This window comes from Puma concolor, chromosome E4, assembly GCF_028749965.1.
Source record: "Puma concolor isolate L17-30 chromosome E4, mPumCon1.1.hap2, whole genome shotgun sequence".
NCBI classification, from domain to species: Eukaryota; Metazoa; Chordata; class Mammalia; order Carnivora; family Felidae; genus Puma; species Puma concolor.
The window spans coordinates 49,019,974-49,044,760 of record NC_141683.1 but is presented as its reverse complement, the minus strand read 5'-3'; the positions used below and the strand labels follow the sequence as shown (position 1 = coordinate 49,044,760).

Below are 24,787 nucleotides of genomic sequence, written 5' to 3'. Positions count from 1 at the left end.
GTATCAGTACTTTGTTACTTTTTCTTGTTGCGTACCGTTCCACTATATTGATCTATCTCAATTTGTTATCCATTCCCATCAGGTGACATCTGGGTTCTTTCCTGTGTGGGGTATTTATATAAATAAAGCTGCTATGAACATTTGCATACACTTTGATCATGAACTTCTCTTGAGTGAATACCTAGGAGTAGGATTGTTGGGTCGTTCAGTAAGGGCATGTTTAACTTTATAAGAGATTGTCAGACTCTTCTAAAGTGGCTGTATTATTTCACATTACTGTAAACTACATATGAGAGTTCTAGCTGCATCTTTGTTAATGTTTGGTATTGTCCACTTAAAAAAATTACTATTCATGGGGCGCCTGGGTGGCTCAGTTGGTTAAGCATCCAAGTTTGGCTTGGGTCATGATCTCATGGTTCATGGATTTGAGCCACACGTTGGTGTGGTGACACCTGTGCTGACAGCTCAGGGCCTGGAGCCTGCTTCCGATTCTGTGTCTCCCTCTCTCTGCCCATCCCCGACTCGTGCTCTGTCTCTCTTTGAAAAATGAATAAACATTATTTTTTTTTTAATTATGGGTGTGTAGTGGTATTTCATTATGGTGTTGAAATTTCTCTAATGATGAATAATGTTGGGCATCTTTTCATATGCATATTTTCCATTTGTAAATTTTCCTTAAGGTGTCTCCTTGCATCCTTTGCTTGTTCTTAAAAATTGACTTTTGTATTGAGTTGGAAGAATTATTTATATATGAATGGGTACAAGTCCTTTACCAGAGACATGTTTTGCAAATACTTTCTCCTGGTATATGCTTATTTCATTTCCTTAGTTCTGCCTTTTGTGAAGCAGAAGCCTTTAATTTTGATGAAATCTAATTTATTTATATTTTTCTTTTGATTCTTGCCTAACTAATCTTTGTTGAATCCAAAGTCACAAAAATGTTGTATGTTTTCTTCTAGAAGTTTTATGATTTTAGTTCTTAGGTCTATTACTGATTTCAAGTTAATTCTTATATAAGGTACCAGTATGGACCAGAGTTTTTTGCAATGGATTGCTAATTCCTCTAGCACTATTTTTTTGAAAAATACTCTTTTCCTTGCAGAACTACCTTATTACTTTGGCACCTCTGTGAAATCTGTTGACCGCTTGTATGTGTAGCTTCTGTTTTTAGGACTGTCCATTCTGGTCCATTGATCTACAGGTTCTTTTGCCAGTACCCTTCTCTCTTACTATAGCTTTATAATATCTTTCTTTTTATTTTTTTTAATGTTTGTTTATTTTTGAGAGAGAGAGAGACAGCAAGTGGGGGGAGAGTAGAGAGAGAGGGAAAGACAGAATCAGAAGTAGGTTCCAGGTTCCGAGCTGTCAGCGCAGAGCCTGACACGAGGCTTGAACTCATGAACCACGAGATCATGACCTGAGCCCAAGTCCATCGCTAACCCAGTGACTGAGCCACCCAGGTGCCCTTTAACATCTTGAAATTATGTAGTTAAGTCCTACAGCCTTATTCTTTTTCAAATTGCTTTGGCTACTCTAGGTTCTTTGCATTTTCATATAAACCTAATTTGATATAAATCAGCTTGTCAATTTCTACCAAAAATAAATATGCCTCTTGTGATTTTGATTAGAATGAAACAAGGGATCTAGAGGTAAGTTTGGGGATAAATGACATCCTGACAGTATTGAATCTGCTGATCCATGAGCATAGTATAATTTCTCCACTTCGGTCTTTAAATTTTTAGTACTCTTTTATAGTTTTAAGTACTCAAGGCCTACATATGTTTTGCTAAATTTTACCCCCCACCACCACCATTTTTCATACTTTGGATATTATAAAGGGTATTTTCAGTTTATTTTCTAGTTAATTGTTATTAGTACATAGAAATCAATTGGATTTTTGTATATTGACCTTGCATCTTGTGACCTTGAATCAAGGTACTTGATAAACTCAATACTGTAGTTGATAGGTATTTTCAGTTTATTTTCTACTTAATTGTTATTAGTACATAGAAATCAATTGGATTTTTTTTATATTTTGACCTTGCATCTTGTGACCTTGAATCAAGGTACTTGATAAACTCAATACTGTAGTTGACATCATTCTAGTAACTATTTCGTAGAGTTGGGATTTTCTGCATAGACCATCATACCATCTGGGAGTAGACCATTTTACTTCCTTTTCAATCTGTATGCCCCCCCCCCCTCCTTTTTTCCCCCTTACATAAGCTGGGCTCTCTAGTATAATAATGCATAGAAATGGTGAGCATGGAAATTCTTGTCTTGTTCCTGACTATAGGGGAAAAACATTCAGTCTTTCATCATGGTGTTAACTGATGAAATATGTTTCATAACTATGGTGTTAACTCTAGCATTTTTATAAATGCTGTATACCAGGTTGAGAAAATTCCCTTCTGTTCCTAGATTCTGAGAATTTTTTTCCATGAATGTGTGTTGAAATGTTCTCCATCCATTGAGAGGATTATAGGATGTGCTATTGTGATTTATTATATAAAAATTATATTCCTTTTCTCATTTCTAGCATAGAGCTCCTAAAACTCCTAAAACTTCTAGCAAGAGCTCCTAAAATTTTTGAAGTGGTAAGAAATGTAAAGGTATCTTTTGTTGCTAATGAAGTGTCTTTAGAAAGGACCTAAGGATGGGGGCTGGTTGCCAGTTGGAGCAAACGATGTCATTAGAGGGTCTGAACTTTTAGTCCTACCCCAACCTCCTGAGAGAGGAAGGGGGCTACAGATAGAATCACTGGCCCCTAGTGAATGAATCAATCAGTTGTGCTGTTGTAGTAAAACCTCCATAAAACCCCAAAATACTGGATTTGGAGAGCTTTTAAGCTAGTGAACAGTAGAGTTTTGGGGGACACTGGCATGCCTGGAGAAGGTATGGAGCTCTGTGCCTCTTCCCGCTTATCTGGCTGTATGCATCTTCTCCATCTCACTATTTCTGAGTTCTATCTTTAAAAAAAATTTTAACTGATTTTTAAAAAAAAATTTAAATACAGTTGATATAATAGTTTCAGATGTACATGATGCTTTGACATGTGTATAATGTGAAATGATCACAGTATGTCTACTTAACATCCATCAGCACATATAGTTAGAAATTCTTTTTGTGATGTCTTAAGATTTACTGTCTTAGCAATTTTCTGTAGTAACATATATAATACATATTATTATAATTGTATAATGTGTCATGTAGTCTTATTATATTTATTAATACATTATGAAATATAGTTACCATGCTGTATATTACATGCTGTACAGGACTTAATTATTTTATAACTGGAATTTTATACCTTTTGACCCTGTCCACCTATTCTACCCACTCCCAAATACCTGCTTCTGGCTATCATCCATCTGTTCTCTATATCTATGAACTCAAGTTTTTATTTATTTATTTATTTTTATTTTGTTTTTTAGATTCTGCGTATAAGTGAGATCATACAGTTGTCTTTCTCTGACTTATTTTCCTTAGTGTGATGCCCTCAAGGTCCGTTCATGTTGTCACAAATGGTAGGATTTCCTTGCTTTTTTTTTTTATGGCTTAATAATATTCCTGTGTGTGTGTGTGTGTATCATACCATCTTTGTCCATTCATCTGCTGATGAATGTTTAGGTTGTTTCCATGTCTTGGCTATTGTAAATAATGCTGCAATGAACATAGGGATTCAGATATTTTTTTGAGTTAGTGTTTTTATTTCCTTTGGATAAGTACCCAGAACTGAAGTTGCTGGATCATGTGGTAGTATAGTTTTTTTGAGGAACCTCTGTAATGTTTTCCATAGTAGCTACACCAATTTACATTCCACCAACATGCCCCAGGGTTCCTTTTTCTCCATATCCTCACCAGCACTTACTGTTTCTTGTCCTTTTGATAATAGCCATTCTAACAGGTGTGAGGTGATACTTCATTGTGGTTTTGCTTTGCATTTTTATGATGATTAGTGATATGGTGCACGTTTTCATGTACCTGTTTGTCATCTGTATGTCTTCCTTGGAAAAATGTTCAGATCCTCTGCCCATTTTAAAATTTGGTTGTTTTCTTGCTGTTGAGCTGTATAAGTTCTTTATGTATTTGGGATATTAACCCCTTATCAGATATTGGACTTAGAAATTTTTTCTCCTTTTAAGTAGGTTGCCTTTTGATTTTGTTGATGGTTTCCTTTGCTGTGTAGAAGCTTTTTTGATGTAGTCCCATTTGTTTATTTTTGCTTTTGGTACTTTTGGTGTCCAATCTAAAAAATCACTGCCAAGAATGGTATCAAGGAACTTACCATCTGTGGGTTTTTTTTTTTTAGGGTTTGTATGGTTTCACATCTTACATTCAATTTTAATCCATTTTGAGTTTTTGTGGGTGTAGCATTATATTGTTTTATAATAAACCAGTAATAAATCAGTAAGTAAAATGTTTATGAGTTCTGTGGCTGCTTTAGCAACTCGGTTGAACCCAAGGAGGGTGTCATGGAACTTCTGATTTATAGTAACTTGATCAGAAGCACAGATAATAACCTGGACTTGGAATTGTGGTGGGGGTGGGGCACAATCTTGTTGGACTTGGCCCTTAATTTATGGAAGCTGATGTAATGCCAGGTAGATAGACATGAATTGAAGTACAAGATACCCAGCTGATGTTGGAGAATTGCTTGAGTGTGGGATAAAATCCACATACATGTAATTCGAGTCAGAATTCTATAGTGCTTTTCTTTTCTAAAGAAAAATTATTATAATTATAAAAAAATTATAATCCAAGTAATACAGGCCTCTTAAAAGGAATTGGGAAGTTTTTCTTTTATTTATTTATTTATTTGGCGTTTTTTTATTTTTTATTTTTAATATGAAATTTATTGTCAAATTGGTTTCCATACAACACCCAGTGCTCATCCCAATGGGGGGGGGGGCGCACCCCCCCTTCCCTCCCTCCCACCACCCCCCATCAACCCTCAGTTCTCAGTTTTTAATGGTCTTTTATGTTTTGGCTCCCTCCCTTTCTAACATTTTTTTTTCTTCCCCTTCTCCATGGTCTTCTGTTAAGTTTCTCAGGATCCACATAAGAGTGAAAACATATGGTATCTGTTTCTCTGTATGACTTATTTCACTTAGCATAACACTTTCCAGTTCCATCTGTGTTGCTACAAAGGGCCAGATTTCATTCTTTCTCATTGCCACGTAGTACTCCATTGTGTATATAAACCATAATTTCTTTATCCATTCATCAGTTGATGGACATTTAGGCTCTTTCCATAATTTGGCTATTGTTGAGAGTGCTGCTATAAACATTGGGGTACAAGTGCCCCTATGCATCAGCACTCCTGTATCCCTTGGGTAAATTCCTAGCAGTGCTATTGCTGGGCCATAGGGCAGATATATTTTAAAGTTTTTGAGGAACCTCCACACTGTTTTCCACAGCGGCTGCACCAGTTTGCATTCCCACTAACAGTACAAGAGGGTTCCCATTTCTCCACATCCTCTCCAACATCTATAGTCTCCTGATTTGTTCATTTTAGCTGTTTTCACTGGCGTGAGGTGGTATCTGAGTGTGGTTTTGATTTGTATTTCCCTGATGAGTGACATTGAGCATCTTTTCATGTGCCTGTTGGCCATCTGGATGTCTTTGGGGAAGTGTCTCTTCATGTTTTCTGCCCATTTCTTCACTGGATTATTTGTTTTTCGGGTGTGGAGTTTGGTGAGCTGTTTATAGATTTTGGATACTAGCCCTTTGTCCGATATGTCATTTGCAAATATCTTTTCCCATTCCTTTGGTTGCCTTTTAGTTTTGTTGATTGTTTCCTTTGCTGTGCAGAAGCTTATTATCTTGATGAGGTCCCAGTAGTTCATTTTTGCTTTTAATTCCCTTGCCTTTGGGGATGTGTTGAGTAAGAAATTGCTGCAGCTGAGGTCAGAGAAGTTTTTTCCTGCTTTCTCCTCTAGGGTTTTGATAATTTCCTGTCTCACATTCGGGTCCTTTATCCATTTTGAGTTTATTTTTGTGCATGGTGTAAGAAAGTGGTCTAGTTTCATTCTTCATGTTGCTGTCCAGTTCTCCCAGCACCATTGGTTAAAGGGACTGTCTTTTTTCCATTGGATATTCTTTCCTGCTTTGTCAAAGATTAGTTGGCCATACTTTTGTGGGTCTAATTCTGGGGTTTCTATCCTATTCCATTGGTCTATGTGTCTGTTTTTGTGCCAATACTATGGTGTCTTGATGATTACAGCTTTGTAGTAGAGGCTAAAGTCTGGGATTGTGATGCCTCCCACTTTGGTCTTCAATATTGCTTTGGCTATTCAGGGTCTTTTGTGATTCCATACAAATTTTATGATTGCTTGTTCTAGCTCCGAGAAGAATGGTGGTGCAATTTTGATTGGGATTGCATTGAATGTGTAGATTGCTTTGGGTAGCATTGACATTTTGACAATATTTATTCTTCCAGTCCATGAGCACGGAATATTTTTCCATTTCTTTATATCTTCTTCAATTTCCTTCATAAGCTTTCTATAGTTTTCAGCATACAGATCTTTTACATCTTTGGTTAGGTTTATTCCTAGGTATTTTATGCTTCTTGGTGCAATTGTGAAGGGGATCAGTTTCTTTATTTGTCTTTCTGTTGCTTCATTATTAGTGCATAAGAAAGCAACTGATTTCTGTACATTGATTTTGTATCCTGCAACTTTCCTGAATTCATGTATCAGTTCTAGCAGACTTTTGGTGGAGTCTGTTGGGTTTTCCATGTACAATATCATTTAATATTGTTATAAATCTATTCTTCTGTGCTTATAAAGGAAACATATACTTGTAGAGTTTTGAGTAGGAACAGCTAGTAAACTCCTCTATAATTTTGAAGAAATGGCAAGTTGTACTTTTATAAATAGGATCTTCAGAAAGGTAATACCTTTGTGGGTAGCTCTAGACTGAAGGTTTTCTCTGGACTGTCTTAGTCGCTAGTGCTTCCATAATAAAGTAACTTAGATCAGGTAGCTTTAAACAACAGAAATTTATTTTCTCACAGTTGTGAAGGCTGGAAGTTCCAGACTGGGGCGATAACGTAGCTGCGTTCTGCTGAGAGTTCTCTTGCTGGCTTGCCCCTTCTCGCAGTGTGCTCACATGGCCTTTCCTCAGTGTGTGCACATGGAGGAGACCAAGCTCTCTGGTTTCTCTTTTTGTAGGGGTGCTAATCCCATCACGAAGGCTTCACCCTCATACCTCACCACAAAAAAAAAAAAATTACATTGGGGGTTAGGCCTTTAAAATACGAATTTTAGGAAACATAATACCTATCCTAACAAAGCAAAACTCAGAATGATTGAGTCCAAATAAACTAACTGTGTGAAGCTCCACAATGAATAAGTTTGTTTTGGCTTTTCCAATGTTTGAAGTTATTTCCATTTTCCACATTTATTGTATTGATTAAAAGTTCCCGAACAAAATATTAGAGAATGATATAGCGTGTTTTTTGGAGACTTTATAGAATTGGGTGGGACGACTGTGCGTTTAGCCATCAGAGCCAGGGAATAACAAATGCAAAGTCTAGGACCTTTGCTCCTGGCATGGCTCCAGGGAGAAGGGTGAGAAAGATGCACATACACTTCTTCTATATCTTTTCTCCTTTGAGTTTCATCCTGTGTTTTGCAGCTCCAAGAATTCCTCGTAGCTGCTGTCTAATAACCACATTTCACTTCTGGGTGAAGTTTTTGCCATTGGAACTATTTAAATCTTGTTCCAAAGAGTTGGCTCTCATTCTTGAACTATGTATTTTACTGTGGTAGCAGACCATACTCTACATAATTACCAGATCTTACATAGTCCTATTTCTAAAAAGTACAACTTCCATTTCTTCAAAATTTTAGATCAGTTTGCTATGTGTTTTTGGTCAAAACTCCACATGTATTTATGAGCATAGAAAAAGAACAGATCTGTAACAAATTTAAATTATGAATTTACAGACTTTTTTGATCATCTGTATTTCACGTATTTCCAGTGAACACGTTATTTTGTAATAAGGAAAACATGTTATTAAAAAGAAGAAAAATAAGTTTCTCCTTTGTAAAATGAGGGTTAGTATTTTTTCATCTTTCACCTTCAAGAGAAACAGCCAGGGTGGTCACTAGTATCTACCCTTTGTCCATTGTAATGCTTTGTTTCACAAAGGAAATGGTTAGAACAGTTTAAAGCCTCTTTTGCAAGATACAATAATCTTTTTACCACATTCTATTTCCTTTAGATTGACTGAAGGGAAGTTTGGATGGAGATGCAAATGTGAGTAGGTGAGAATAGATTAGCTGTATTTTCTAGTGAATGAAGCTTCCTGTAGTCCTACATCACAGGTAACCATAGTGTTACTGTTATTGTGAATAGGTCATGGCCTGTAACAATGGCCGGGGTTTGGTCAGGGAACAGGGATCTGACATTTCTAGGTTGTCTAGCTTTAAGAGTACCCCATCCCACCTTACCCCACCCTACCCCATCTTACCCCATCTTACATAGTAGAAAACTTCATTGTAACATTCAGCATGAGGTTTAAAGTAGGTAAACCTGGAATTATAAAAAGATCTAGCCTTAAACGAATTAAAAATCAGGGCTGGGTGTTAGTTTGCACCTAACTTTTTTTTTTTATTTTTTTTTTAAAAAATTTTTTTTTCAACGTTTATTTATTTTTGGGACAGAGAGAGACAGAGCATGAACAGGCGAGGGGCAGAGAGAGAGGGAGACACAGAATCGGAAACAGGCTCCAGGCTCTGAGCCATCAGCCCAGAGCCCGACGCGGGGCTCGAACTCACGGACCGCGAGATCGTGACCTGGCTGAAGCCGGACGCTTAACCGACTGCGCCACCCAGGCGCCCCAGCACCTAACTTTTAATTTGCAACCAGACAATTTGGTAGTTTCTGTGTGAATAAGGAGGTGTGCTTGGTTATTGCATATAAGAAAGGATACTTCTTTTATCTCACTTGGTGACCTGGCTCAAGTATCCTGTAAGAGTATCTTCCCTCAACAAGCAGCTGGATACGCTAAACAGTTCCTGTCGGCAGGAGCCGTTCCTGGCTTCATTAATGCAGTTCTCCGGAAGTTGTGTTCTCTGGCCAACTCAAAGTAGCTGTTCACTATCTCGTTTTCTTGTGAGTTTGGGTAAAGTTTTTAGTATGGCAAGTCACATTCCGTGCTGCCTGGCTTTTAGTCAGATGAGGTATCTGGCAAATATTTAAGCAGTTGAAAGCTTTGCTTCCGTGTGTGTATTGGTGCCAGTTTTGTGATCTTTATCAGAAATGTGTTCATGTTGTACCATATGGCCAAAGGGCTGGAGTATATTCCTCTAAGATGTCACTTCTGTACCTTCCTTCTTTTCAAAATGCTTCCACCCTCATGTTTCTAAATAGCACACAGGTGTCTGTTTTTAAAACCTTTTTTTTCTTATTACAAAAGTAATATAGTTTGATTATAGAAGACTTGAAATACAAGAAGGCACAGAAGAAAATAAAAATCACCTGTACTTTTATCATCCAGAAAAGCTGATTTTTTTATTTAAATTCCAGTTCTCTAACATAGTGTAATTAGTTTCAGGTGTTTCAAGTGCCCTCCTTAATCCCTATCACCTATTGACCCCTTCGCCTCTCTAGCCATCATCTGGTTCTCTGTAGTTAAAGGTCTGTTTCTTGGTGTGCCTCTTTCCCCCCTCTTTGCTTGTTTGTTTTGTTTCTTCAAGTTCACATATGAGTGGAATCATATGGTATTTTTCTTGCCCTGACTTATTTGAAAAAGGATACCTACACTCAGATGTTTATAATATCATTATCTACAATAGCCAAATTATGGAAATAGCCTGTGTCCATTGACTGATGAATGGATAAGGAAGATGTGGTATATACACACACTGGAATATTATTCAACCATAAAAAAGAATGAAATCTTGCCATTTCCAATGATGTACATAGAGCTAGAGAGTATTATGCTAAGTGACTTTTTCTTTTTTTAAATAGAATCATTCTGGTCCAGGTTTGTGACCTGCTTTTTTAAGTCCTAACTGTGAATTGTGAACATCCCACACTGTTAAATATTGTAATGCAACATAATTAAAAAAATTTTTTTAGTGTCTATTTTTGAGAGAGAGAGAGACAGAGACAGAGCATGAGCAGGGGAGGGACAGAGAAAGAGGGAGACACAATTCGATGCAGACTCCAGGCTCTGAGCTGTCAGCACAGAGCCCAACGTGGGGCTCAAACTGAGGAACCGTGAGATCATGACCTGAGCTGAAGGTGGACACTTAACCGACTGAACCACCCAGGTGCCCCACCAATACAATTTTTAATGGGAGTAGGATGCACCATAATTTATTTAACTTGTAACTTTTGTTAGGCACTAAGGCTGTTTCTAGTGTTTGCTATTAAAAATAGCCTTGTGGGGGCACCTTGCTGGTTCAGTCGGTAGAGTGTGTGAGTCTTAATCTCAGGGTCATGAGTTTAAGCTCCATGTTGGGCATGGAGCCTAGTTAAAAAAATAAAAATAGCCTTGTGATGAAAATCTTGTTCAAATTTGCATATATCCGCTACTCCACAGAATAAATTTCTAGAGCAACAGTCACTGCATCAAAAGGAGTGTGTATTTTTATGTAGTTAAGTTGTCCTCGTAAAAGTTTCAGGTAGCACTGAGATAAGGTGCATAAGGAATGTGCTTCTTGTACCTTTGATGATACTCAGTATAAATGATCTCTCCCTCGCCACCAACCCAGTATGTTCGGTCTCCCAGTGCTTTTCTAATGCCTTCTGGCATATTATCCCTTCATAACACTCTGTGGATCTTTTCATGATATTTTTTATAATTGCAATTATATTTATGATTGTTTCATGTCTGTCTCTCCACACCAGACTGCAAGTTCCAGGAGGGCAGTGACCGTATCTAGTTTATTGACCCCTACAGTGTGCAGCACATAGTATGTGTTCAGTACATTTTTGTTGAATGAATGGGCATTATTATAAAATTAATTTTCCAATATGATAGGTAACTATATTGGACTATTGTCTTTTTATGAGCTTGATGCTTTTATTGCTTAATATTTATCAGTTGCCTATTTATGTCTTTATCCTTTTTTCTGAGGAGTCCATCTTTTTGATTCAAAGTTCTTTTCTGCCTCTTCTCTGTTCCTAGAGGCTCCTCTCTGAATATGGTATTTTTTCGCATCACTTTCCATCTTTATTTATGCTCTGATAATGTTTTGTTCACTTGATTTATTCATTCTTTTTGTTTGGTATTTAGGCATCTGGGACTGGAGGATTATTGAAATCAGAGGCCCCTCTTGATTACTTTCCTTATGTCAGTCACTGATTACCTTCCTTTCTTACCCCTGCCCCCGGCCCCCATTTTAATTTCTACCCTCCAATTATAGATATCCCCAAGATTAACTGGACTTTAAAAAATCTCCCCACCCCATTCAGTTTAAAGTTAGCTTAATATAGTGGTCTAGCTTGAGGCTAAAACCCATTTTTTTACTTTAAAAAATAAAAAATAAAAAAAAATTTTTAAATGTTTATTCACATTTGAGAGAGAGAGAGACACAGAGCACAAGCTGGGGTTGGGGGCAGAGAGAGGAGGAGATACAGAATCTGAAGGAGGCTGCAGGCTCTGAGCTGTCAGCACAGAGCCCGATGTGGGGCTTGAACTCACGAACCATGAGCTTATGACATGAGCCAAAGTCAGACATTTAACCAACTGAGCCACCCAGGCGCCCTGAAGAAAAATTTTTTTTTAGTGTTTATTTTTGAGAGAGAGAGAGAGAGGGAAGGGCAGAGAGAGAGGGAGATACAGAATCCAAAAGCAGGCTCCAGCCTCCAAGCTGTCGATACAGAGCCTGATGTGGGGCTCAAACTCAGGAACTGTGAGATCATGACCTGAGCTGAAGTCGGACACTTAACCAACTGAGCCACCCAGGCCCCTGTTGTGTTTTGTTTTGTTTTTTTTTTCCTTCTTGAGAAACACTCTGTTCCTAGGTAAGAGCATTGTAAACCCAGGCTTGGGAACTGTTTTCTCTAAAGGGCCACATGGTAAATATTTGAGGCGCTGTTATAAACACCCAACTCTGCCCTTGTGGTGCGAAAAGCAATCATGTGGATAATGTGTAAATGAGTGAGTGTGGCCATGTTCCATTAAAACTTTATGAATACTGGAATTTGAATTTCATATAATTTTCATGTGTCACAAAATATTATTTTCTCCCCTAGCTGTTTAAAAATGTTGAGACGATTTTTAGCTTGTGATTTGCCTGTTACAAGCCATAGTTCAGAGGGAAAAATGACATTTGTAATCCTCATCCTGTTACCTCCCAGTTTGTTAAGCTTTTGGAATTGATTGAAAAACAGCAAAATCCTATCTCTGTGTTCCCAGGTCCTTTTTCCTTCTAAACCGTATAGTCTTTGAGGCTGTTTCCCTGGGCTCTTCCTATTCATCCCTCAGCAGTTCCCTCCTTTGCACGGTGTTCTTTCCTAATTTCCCAGATTCCGTGTCCCACCTTTGTCGTGCCCCCTCTCTCTAGTCTGACTTGCTTAGTGCCCTGGTGAAGACGCCTGCCCTCAGTTTTCGTGGCCTCCCAGTTGGTCATCCACCCTCCCAGTATCATTTTCTGCTGCTGCCAGATTAAACTTCTGATTATGCCTCTCCCCTGCTAAAAATCTCCAACATATGTATTTGTCTACGTAACCCGGTGAAACTCCTTAGTTTGGCATCTGAGGTATTCTGTAGTACTTCCTTCTCCTTTTGTCAGTGTTGTCTTCCGCTCTTTCCTTATTCCCTTCAGGCAAATTATTATTATTTTTTTCCTTTTTTCCTGTGTTCATGAAGTTCCTTATACCTTTATTGCCTTCTCTACCGCCCTTCTCTGTGATGTTCCCCGGCTCTTCAAAAAGGAAGCCTTCGTTATATTTATAACTTAGTGTGATGATATGTCCTTGTGCAATTCTGCACCTCTTCGGTGATGCTCAGAGTCAGCCTTAGCTTATAGTGGTTTATCCATTTATCTCCTTTCCCTACTTAATTTTAAGGGGCTTGAGAAGAATGGCACTGAGGTGACTGTGTGTGTGTGTGTGTGTGTGTGTCCCCTGAAACACCTAGCACAGTGATAAGAAGTTGTTGTATTGAATCTTCAAATGAGGGGAGCATGTTGGGATGTGAAGAATCCGTTACCTTTAGATGCTCTTACTGTTCACTGGGGGAGCTTTAGGGGGTTATCTCATGGCGATTCAGAAGATGTATGAAGAACATAAGCCCAAGGGCTGAGGCTTTTTGTGAAAGCTAGTGATATAATAATCTTAGGAACCTAATCCGCCCCCCCATCCCCTTTCCTTGTCAACCTTAAGAGATAGTGAAATTCATTTTTCAGATGAGGAAACCGAGACCTAAAAAGGTTACACAGTTTGTAACTAGTAACAGGCCAAGTGTCAACAAGAAGAAAGATGAAAAAATGCAAAGTTTAGAAGGAAAAAGTATTAATAATGTTTGCGTCTGTGTGATAAAATTTTAGGTAATTTGTTGCTTTTCTCTTTTGTGTCTTTTCTAACATATTTTATCCACTCATTGTCTTTAAACATAACTCCATGATCTTTCATTCCACTTTAGATCTCCCTGCTGTAGCTGTTCCCTGGGTGTGGGCTGTCTGCATATGCTCCGTGCTTCTCTGACCATGCTTGCCTGTGCTTCCAGCTTGCTTTTCCAAGTATTCCTGTACATCTTCTGCCTTACTGGGGCCCCTCCATGCCATTGGCTTCTCTCAGCTAAAATTCTGAGTCCCCTGTTGTCTTAACTTTGGCCTCTCCTGTTTTCCTTTAGAACTGCTGGCCTGTTGCCCTTGCACAGTCCTCCATCATTTTCTCGCCTTTATTTTTCTACTGTCTCAACTGCCTGAACTTTCTTCCCCTTCCCTCTAACTCTTAGGAATGGGCCTTGCTGCCCAACTCACAGAGAATACTGAAGTCATCAGGTAGTAACTCCACCTGACCCCACATTCTGTATCATATGCCTCCTGGTTCTTTCTCCCTTTTTTTTTCTACTACAGCAGAAGAGCTTTTCCTTCTTGCCAGGCTCAGGTGCTTTCCTGCCTCCCAGGGACCTTCCATCATCCAGTCTCTTCCTTGCATTTGGCATTCACTAAGCATATGTTTAGTAAACACTGAATTTTTTTAAATAGAAGGAAACTAGGGGCGCCTGGGTGGCTCAGTCAGTTGAGCGTCCGACTTCGGCTCAGGTCACGATCTCGTGGTCTGTGAGTTCGAGCCCCGCGTCGGGCTCTGGGCTGATGGCTCAGAGCCTGGAGCCTACTTCCGATTCTATGTCTCCCTCTCTCTCTGCCCCTCCCCCGTTCATGCTCTGTCTCTCTCTCTCTCTCAAAAATAAATAAATGTTAAAAAAATTTTTTTTAAATAAAAAAAATAAAATAAAAATAAATAGAAGGAAACTAGTAACAAGAATCCTTTCTGGGTACGAGTAGGAGATTGAAAAATTGGATACTCTAGAATCTAATTGTTAAAGAGAATGTTAATTATTCTGGAAAATTTAGAGTGTTTAGTTTTATAGATTGCATCTATTTTAGAGGTATTTTATGTGGTGTGAAATGCTACAGTGCCTCTTAAGAACAATATTTTACCCATTTGATTGAAATAAAATTTCCTGTGGTAGATGTTTCCTTTTACATATTGTTCATATTTATCTTTGATCTTTTTGGATTATAACCTGAACTTTTTTTTTTTTTCATAGTTGGAGAACACATTCAAATCAGTTATTGCACAAATTGGGCCTGGAGGGACTATCAATCCAGAACTAAAACATAAGATAAAATTGGTAAGTATTTTCTGTTTCTGGGAAATGAATAGGGATGATTGATTGTACAATTTAAAAAATTTTTAATGTTGGTTTGTTTTTGAAAGAGCACGAACAAGGGAGGGGTAGAGAGAGAGGGAGACACAGAATCCACAGCAGGCTCCAGGCTCTCAGCTGTCAGCACAGAGAAAGATGTGGCACTCAAACTCACAAACTGCTAGATCATGACCTGAGCTGAAAAATTGGCGTTGAACAGACTAAGCCACCCAGGCACCTCTAATTATATATTTAGATCTCATTTGTGGTTAAATTTAATTTGCCTGTAAGTATTTATTAGTTTTACACTTATACCTGATCTTTTCAAATATATAGCAAATGGAGTGGCTATTCGTTTAAGATCAGAAAAAAAAAATACCCACTCCTAAAATTTTTTAATGTTTTCAAAATTATTTAAAAAATTGAAGTGCCAGAAGTGCTGCCTGCCTTTTGTTCTTCCCCTTGCCCCAATAAATTGTTAGCAAACAGTTCAAGATCTTTACAGTATCAGTTTCGTACATATGTATGTCAAATATTCTAAAAGTTACGTGGCATTTTACTCTGTCGATGTACTATGTTTCATTTATAAGATGTGCAGTTAATTAAATTGGGTTATTCTAGCCTTGGCTATTAAAAAATACTACAGGTAATGTCCTCAAACATGTATCTAGAAGTAGACTTGCCAAAGGTATTGAATAGTGTAGTTTTGGTCATTAATACCTAATTACCCTCTAAAAGGTTTGAACAGATTGACACCCCAAGTGACCGTGAAATGTTACTATCCAATTGGGTTTTTGTAGTTTATACCCCTTGATTTTTACATTGAGCATCTTTTCATATGCTTAGTAGCCATTTGTATTTCTTATGTGAATTGCTTTTTCTTGTCTTTGGCTTAATGTGTTGTTTTTCCCTATTAACTTGTGAAAGTTCTTTGCCTGTTACGTATCAGGCTAAAGGGTATGTACACTTGAAATTTTGGCAGGAGCTATTCTTATTTGAATGATCAGAGTGCCATTACAACTCTTATGCTTTTGAAGTTATTCCATTTCTGATGTCATGATTTTACTGGGAGAAATGCAAAAACCATGGTGCATTCAAATCCTGCTTTTTTGTTTGGACATTTGACCACGTATCCAACGATTATTTAAGGATGTTGAATATGATTTTTTTATGATAATAAAAAGGAGAAAAATTAAGTATTCACTGGTAAAGCATTGGTTAAATTAACTACCCAAACTAGACAACATCATGTGGCTCATAAAAATGTTTCTTTATATCTCACTTAATTTACATGGAAGTATCTTCTTGACATATTGTTAGACTTTAAAAACAGGGTTTATAGAATAGCATGTTAAGTGTTGTCCTTTCATGTAAAATCATGTGTAATGTGTGTGTACATAAAGGGGTTTCTGAAAGGATGATTTCTGAAAACGAGCAGCAGCTATCTCTGGGTCACAGGATTTTGGAGTCATTTTTATATTTTTCTGAAACTTGATTTAGACTTTTTAATTAAATATGTAAAATTTGGAAAAATCTGGGAAAACAAAGCTTTTTATACTTTAAGGGATAGAATAAGTTTGCTTTTAGGAATTTTTTCCTAAAAATTGGACAAGTGTGAGAGATGCAAATAAGAGAATAATTATAAGAATTGTGATGATAACAAACAGGACACAACCATAAAGAGAGGATCTAGTAAATAAATATAAATATATTGAATTATTAGAAAACCCTCTAACCAGTAAATATGTTGATCCGTATTTACTGCCATGGAAAGATGGTGGTATGATAATAAAAACTTGTTATGGAAATGACCTTATTTTTTATACTAAATATAGATATTTTTATGTGCATATGGGCAACAATGACTATGGATAATTTTTTTTTTTGCTTAATGGTATTTTTTCAAAGTTTTCTATAGTGTCCATTATATTTTTTCCTTCCATTTAAAATACTTGAAGCTATGCTGTAGGGTATTTATTTTATGTGAGCTAAAGCTAAATAGGTTTGCTAAAGATTTGTAGGAATTTCTGGAGAGCTGTGGCATTGCAGTGTTATGTAAGAATGATTTCCCACTCTGGAAACATTGGAAATCACTGCCTTCATTTGGTTATAACCTTTTTTAAAACTGGAAACTGATCTAAATTATTGTGACTTTTAATTCATTCACTCAATAATTTTTTTTTACCTTTATTTAAGTTTATACTGTTTTATTTTAATACTTTGTTAGCAGCACCCTAATGGTGTCTATTTATATTGCATTTTATTTTCTATTAGGTTGTATCCAAATTTCCAGAGGGTTTGCTTATTTCTAAACTTCTTGGAGAGTTTGAGGTGAGTATTTTTTTTTTTTTTAATGGCTTATGTTTCTTGTGATGGATAGAAATTTTGTTGCCACTCCTGGGATCTTCCAAGTGTGTGCCCTAGAACTTAAATATTTTGTTTTGCATTTTGGTATCCTTTTCTTTACCAAAAGAGTTAAGAATATGGTGCTTTGTAAGTGCTTCATTATACATAGGAAGGATATCTTTACCACTTAAAATTATTATTAGAATCAAAGTTAATTTATTTTTAAGGCCTGACAATACTAAGTGTTAGTCGGCATGTGGAGAAACCAAATACGTCCTCCACTGCTTGTGCAACAGAACCCCTTTGGAGAGCATTTTGTCGGTATCAAGTAAAGTTGGAGATTTGCACCCCCAGTGATCCAGCATTTCCACTTCTAATGTATACTCTAGAGAAACTGCTGCATGTGTGCACATGCACACATATGTAAGACGTGCACGTGGCAGCAGAGTAAAACCTGGAAACAGATTAAACGACTGTCATAGGGGGGCGCCTGGGTGGCGCAGTCGGTTAAGCGTCCGGCTTCAGCTAGGTCACGATCTCGCGGTCCGTGAGTTCAAGCCCCGCGTCGGGCTCTGGGCTGATGGCTCAGAGCCTGGAGCCTGTTTCCGATTCTGTGTCTCCCTCTCTCTCTGCCCCTTCCCTGTTCATGCTCTGTCTCTCTCTGTCCCAAAAATAAATAAACGTTGAAAAAAAAAATTTAAAAAAACGACTGTCATAGGAAGATGGATAAATTGAGGTGGACATTGATGCACTGGAATAATACACAGTAGATAAAATGAACTAGGTTTGTTGTGCAATGCAGATCATTTTTGGAGCCATCTGTTGAGTGAAAAAAATCAAGCTGCAGAATGGTAATTCAGTTATTACTGTAAATCCAAATAAAAAATGCTAAGACCTGTATAAGTTCTATGCCAAGCTGCATTCTGACTGCTTTTCATATTGTAATTCATTTGACTTTCACAACAGACTGAGGCACAGAGCAGTGACTTGCCTAAGGGTCACATAGCCAGTAACAGGTAGATCCAGGATTTGAACCCCAGGCATCCTGGCTTCAGAATCCTAAATCTTAACTACTGTGCCATGAAAACTGTCATATATTCGCAGATATAAACACAGATATTGTGATATACTACCACATAATAGTTAAGATACATTAACCTTTATGTGCTAGGTAAAAAAAATTTGTTTCAATGTTTATTTTTGAGAGACTGAGAGAGGCAGAGCATGAGTGGGGGAGGGGTAGAGAGAGAGAGGGAGATACAGAATCTGAAGGAGGCTCCAGGCTCTAGGCTCTGAGCTGTCAGCACAGAGCCTGACCCGGGGCTCAAACCCATGAACAGCGAGATCATGACTCAGATGCTTAACTGACTGGGCCACCCAGGCGCCCCTGTGCTAGTTTATAAATGATATGTAAAGTCACGATATTATTTACTCAGTTTTGTGAAGTTGTAATGACTTCAAAATGAAATGCTTAGAACAGTGCCTGCCATTGCTCAATAAATATTAACTCTTAGAAGAAAAAGAAAGATTGAAAAGACACACATCATGGTTTGGGGTAGTGATAGAGAAAGCTTAACACTGTTTAAAAAAATGAATCTTTTAGAGCCACACAGTTTATTTCAAATGAACTTAAACAAGGGCTCTTTTTTTTTTTTAACCAGAAAATTAACTTATCTAATGAAATTCCAGAAAAAAGTCTATAATAGAATATGACTTAATTATCACAAATTTATGGATGAAATCAATCTCCTATGCGAGATTCATAACTCAAAGTGAATAGTTTTATACCACAAATGTAGCTTATGATAAAGTTCATGGTATTAAGGTTGCAAGTCAGCAATCTTGGAGAAATTAAAACAAACCTTTTAGGCTAGTATCCAAAATCTGTAAAGAGCTCACCAAACTCCACACCCGAAAAACAAATAACCCAGTGAAGAAATGGGCAGAAAACATGAACAGACACTTCTCTAAAGAAGACATCCAGATGGCCAACAGGCACATGAAAAGATGCTCAACGTCACTCCTCATCAGGGAAATACAAATCAAAACCACACTCAGATATCACCTCACGCCAGTCAGAGTGGCCAAAATGAACAAATCAGGAGACTATAGATGCTGGAGACGATGTGGAGAAACGGGAACCCTCTTGCACTGTTGGTGGGAATGCAAATTGGTGCAGCCACTCTGGAAGACAGTGTGGAGGTTCCTCAAAAAATTAAAAATAGGGCGCCTGGGTGGCGCAGTCGGTTAAGCGTCCGACTTCAGCCAGGTCACGATCTCGCGGTCCGGGAGTTCGAGCCCCGCGTCGGGCTCTGGGCTGATGGCTCAGAGCCTGGAGCCTGTTTCCGATTCTGTGTCTCCCTCTCTCTCTGCCCCTCCCCCGATCATGCTCTGTCTCTCTCTATCCCAAAAATAAATAAACGTTGAAAAAAAAAATTAAAAAAAAAAAAATTAAAAATAGACCTACCCTATGACCCAGCAGTAGCACTGCTAGGAATTTACCCAAGAGATACTGATGCATAGAGGCACTTGTACCCCAATGTTTATAGCAGCACTCTCAACAATAGCCAAAGTATGGAAAGAGCCTAAATGTCCATCAACTGATGAATGGATAAAGAAATTGTGGTTTATATACACAATGGAGTACTACGTGGCAATGAGAAAGAATGAAATATGGCCCTTTGTAGCAACATGGATGGAACTGGAAAGTGTTATGCTAAGTGAAATAAGGCATATCTGTATGGCAGATCTGAAAGACAGATACCATATGTTTTCACTCTTATGTGGATCCTGAGAAACTTAACAGAAATCCATGGGGGAGGGGAAGGAAAAAAAAAAAAAGAGGTTAGAGTGGGAGAAAGCCAAAGCATAAGAGACTCTTAAAAACTGAGAACAGGGGCGCCTGGGTGGCACAGTCGGTTAAGCGTCCGACTTCAGCCAGGTCACGATCTCGCGGTCCGTGAGTTCGAGCGCCGCGTCAGGCTCTGGGCTGATGGCTCAGAGCCTGGAGCCTGTTTCCGATTCTGTGTCTCCCTCTCTCTCTGCCCCTCCCCCGTTCATGCTCTGTCTCTCTCTGTCCCAAAAGTAAATAAACGTTGAAAAAAAAATTAAAAAAAAAAAAAACTGAGAACAAACTGAGGGTTGATGGGGGGTGGGTGATGGGTATTGAGGAGGGTAACTTTTGGGATGAGCACTGGGTGTTGTATGGAAACCAATTTGAAAAAAATTTCATATATTGAAAAAAAAAACTTTTAATGTTACAGCAGAGCTCTTTGCTCTTCCTAGTAAACAGATTTACGCAGAAATTCACCTCGATGATTAGAAGTATATACTAAGTATAGATTTAATTTAACTTTTGTTCTAACTTGTGGAAACACTTGCTTAACCTTTATTTATCCAACGTGACATAAAAGCTACCTTTATGATTTGCTCTCTTGAAATACCTGGTGAGTAGTCTGTCATTTGTTCAAGATCCCTTGTTAAATTGCTAATTGAAGGGAAGATATAGTGCAGTGGCAGCATAGTTTTTGGCTTCTCCTGAGGCTCCACATAAAGAGAGAAAACCAGATAGCAAAACCAGAACTCCACTGATAATATCTACAACAAAACTGGGTAATATATTTTCCAAGAACAATTGTGTGGGGAGTAGTTACCAGCAGCCACAAGGTCTTACTGATACCAGTGTCTGTGTCAGGATAAAAGAGGGAAGCAGGAGAGCCAATGTCTGATCTAGAAACAAAAAACTATGAAATAACCATCAGATATTCACTAGATAGTACAGCAAGCCATTTTGAAAACAGCAGCTGAGACTGGATAATATTTTGATATATCTAATAGCAGAGAGTGCAAAGCACATGTATCTAAAAGCAGGGAGTGTTTCATGGTAAGCCTTGAATTAGGCTGGAACATATAGTTACCTGTGAATTCTTGAAATGGACAGGTCAGAACTCTCTTCCAGATAGGACCAAAAATGAGGGAGAAATTGAGCAGGATAGGGATCATAGAAAAAGAAGAGTCCAGATGTAAATAGGACTAAGGGAAAAGAGCCAGGACGCTTCAAAAACAAGCTACTATATATTTTTTTTTTATTCATTTTTAAATTTGAATGTAGTTGACAACGTTGCATTAGTTTCAGGTGTACCACATAGCAACTTGACAAGTTTAAATATAAAGCTGTGTTTACTGAAAGTGTAGCTACCATCTGTCACCATACAACACTTATAATATCACGGACTGTATTTCTTGTGCTGTGCCTTAATTTCTGTGACTTATTCTGTAACTAGAAGCCTGTATCTCCCACTTCCCTTTACCCATTTGGCCCCTCCATTCCATCCCCTCCCTTCTGGAAGCCATCAGTTTGTTCTGTGTGTTTACAAGTCTGATTCTGCTTTTTGTTCTTTGTTTGTTTGTTTGTTTGCTTTTAGATTTCACATATAGTGAACTTATATGGTATTTGTCTCTGACTTATTTCACTTAGCATAATATTTTTTAGATCCATCCATGTTGTTGGCAAGATCCCATTCTTTTTTATGATTGGGTAATGGTGTGTGTGTGTACACCACATCTTCCTTATCCATTCATCTACTGATGGATTTTTAGGTTGCTTCCATATCTTGGATATTGTAAATAATGCTACAATAAATATAGGGGTGCATAAATTAGTGTTTTCATTTTCTTTGGGTAAATTACCCAATAGCGGAATTATTGGATCATCCTGTATTTCTATTTTTAATCTTTTGAGGGATATCTACAGTGGTTATAGTAGGATACTATATTTTTTAACAGTATATGAAAATAGAAGAAGGAACTCTGTGTAGCACAAAAGCCATCCAGAGTGATGTTTTACAAATTAGGAGAAAGAATTTCACCTAAAATATGCAACAGAAGAGGATCAGGGTCAAACCTCTTCATTGTGTTAAGAAAAAAGAGAAGAAGAAGTAGAATATATTTACAGGTAGTGAAAGTATATCAGAAACACATGCCCCTATACAGATCAAAACTGAATCTTCTTTTTCAAAATGATACATTGAGAAAGTGATATAAAACATGATATAAAACATAAATCCAAAATACATGAGTTTGAAAATAAGGTAATAATAGACTGGAAAGAATGGGAAATGAAAGAAAAAGTCATTTCCAAAATGAAGACTAAACTGCAAAGATGACAAGAGCAAAAATGCAACAGATAATGCTCTCAGAAAAACAAATAAATATGAGCAACCTTTTGAAAATCAAAAGGAAATGAAGGAAACACTGGGCATCCAGGCATAAAAAAGTCTGTAAGGTTTTTGAAATCTAGTGAGAAACTCAGGTATGCAAATAAATTAAGATGATACTGTGTCTGAGTAGCATATATTGGAACAGTCTTGAAGGTATTACCAATTCTGGACGTAGCGTAAAAAAACTACTATCTGAAGTTACTAGATCAATACCTAAAAGTAGGCAGAAACTGGACACGATTCAGTATTTGCAAGAGGGAAGGCTCCCACCCTGTTTTTGTTTTGGCACCTCTTGTTGGCCTAGATTTTGTCTTGATGGTGGTCCCCATCCAATGTTTGGAATTTGGACAAAAAATCAGAAGTTTTTACTTCCTTAAGTAACCAAAGGAGCTACATAAGCAGCTGAGAAATGAGAAATTTTAGGATGGAGACAGCTACAGAGAAGTTGCATCAAATTCTTCACGTAAATTCTGCCCAAATCTCTGGCTGACAGTTGAACTGCACATAGTTAGGGTAGGCTCAAAGCAGCCTGCTAAGGCTAAAAGAACTGAATATATTTTGGCTGTTGACCATTACAGAGAGGCAAACTTTGTGTTTAAGTTCAGCCAAATTAATTCCCTGCTGAAACAAAGCAAAAAGCAATAGTCTTAAAAGGAAGATAAATGATTCCTAAGTCTTTACACTATATAATTCATGATGTCCAGGATACGAAACAAATTACTAAATATATTAAGAAACAAGAAAATGTGATCCTTGGTGAAGAGAAAAAGTAATCAATGCAAACATTGGTAACGCAGATGTTGAAGTTAGAAAAAGCGTTTTAAAGGCACTTTTATAGTCATATAAAAGGATATAAAGAAATACATGTTTTCAGCATTACCTTGATTTCAAAACCAGACAAAGATCCCATTAAAAAGGAAAGCTACAGACCAGTTTTCCTGATGAACATGGATGGAAAAATTCTCAAGAAGATATTAGCCAACCGGATCCAACAATACGTTAAAAAAAAAATTTATTCACCATGATCAAGTGGGGTTCATTCCTGGGCTGCAGGGCTGGTTCAGTATCCACAAATCAATCAGTGTGATACAGCACATTAATAAAAGAAAGGACAAGAACCACATGATCCTCTCAATAGATGCAGAGAAAGGATTTGACAAAATATGGCATCCTTTCTTGATAAAAACCCTCAAGAAAGTAGGGATAGAAGGATCATACCTCAAGATCATAAGAGCTGTATATGAAAGACACACTGCTAATATCATCCTCAATGGCGAAAACCTGAGAGCTTTCCCCCTAAGATCAGGAACACAACAGGGATGTCCACTCTCACCACTGTTAATCAACATGGTATTGGAAGTCTTAGCCTCAGCAATCAGACAACACAAAGAAATAAAAGGCTTCCAACTCACAGAGGAAGTCAAAACGTTTTACTCTTTGCAGGTGACATGATACTCTATATGGAAGACCCATAAGATTCCACTAAAAAACTGCTAGAACTGATCCATGAATTCAGCAGTGTCACAGTATATAAAATCAATGCACAGAAATTGGTTGCATTTCTATATACCAATAATGAAGTAGCAGAAAGAGAAATCAAGGAATTGATCCCGTTTACAATTGCACCAAAACCCATAAAATATCTAGGAATAAACCTGACTGAAGAGGTAAAAAATTTATACACTGAAAACCATTGAAAGCTTATGAAATAAATTGAAGACGACACAAAAAAGTAAAAATACTCCATGCTCCTGGATAAGAAGAACAAATATTGTTAAAATGTCAATACTACCGAAAGTAATCTACATATTCAATGCAATCCCTATCAAAATAACACAAGCATTCTTCACCGAGCTAGAACAAACAGTCCTAAAATTTGTATGGAACCAGAAAAGACCCCAAATAGCCAAAGCAATCTTGAAAAAGAAAACCAAAGCAGGAGGCATCACAATTCTGGACTTCAAGCTGTATTACAAAGCTGTAATCATCAAGACATTATGGTACTGGCACAAGAACAGACACTCAGATCAGTGGCACAGAACATAGAACCCAGAAATGGACCCACAAACCTATGGCCAATTGATCTCTGACAAAGCAGAAAGAATATCCAATGGAATAAAGACAGTCTCTTCAGCAAGTGGTGCTGGGAAAACTGGACAGCAGCATGCAGAAAAATGAACCTGGACCACTTTCTTACACCATACACAAAAATAAAATGGATGAAAGACCTCAATGTAAGACCAGAAGCCATCAAAATCCTCGAGGAGAAAGGCAGAACCCTCTGTGACCTAGGCTGCATCAACACGTCTCTGGAGGCAACAGAAACAAAAGCAAAAATGAACTACTGGGATCTCATCAAGATAAAAAGCTTCTGCACAGTGAA

At 37.7% G+C, this 24,787-nt stretch overlaps 1 protein-coding gene across 4 annotated transcripts in view; it reads left to right on the top strand.

Moving 5' to 3' along the window:
- The window catches only part of TDRD5 (tudor domain containing 5), a 107,833-nt gene that overhangs the window by 16,040 nt on the left and 67,006 nt on the right, over positions 1–24,787 (top strand). For all 4 annotated transcript variants that reach the window (XM_086693109.1, XM_086693112.1, XM_086693110.1 and 1 more), the window contains 2 exons: positions 14,741–14,824; positions 17,114–17,170. In XM_086693109.1, coding sequence (XP_086549235.1) covers positions 14,741–14,824; positions 17,114–17,170 — 141 coding nt within the window. The remainder of the gene's footprint in view (positions 1–14,740; positions 14,825–17,113; positions 17,171–24,787) is intronic.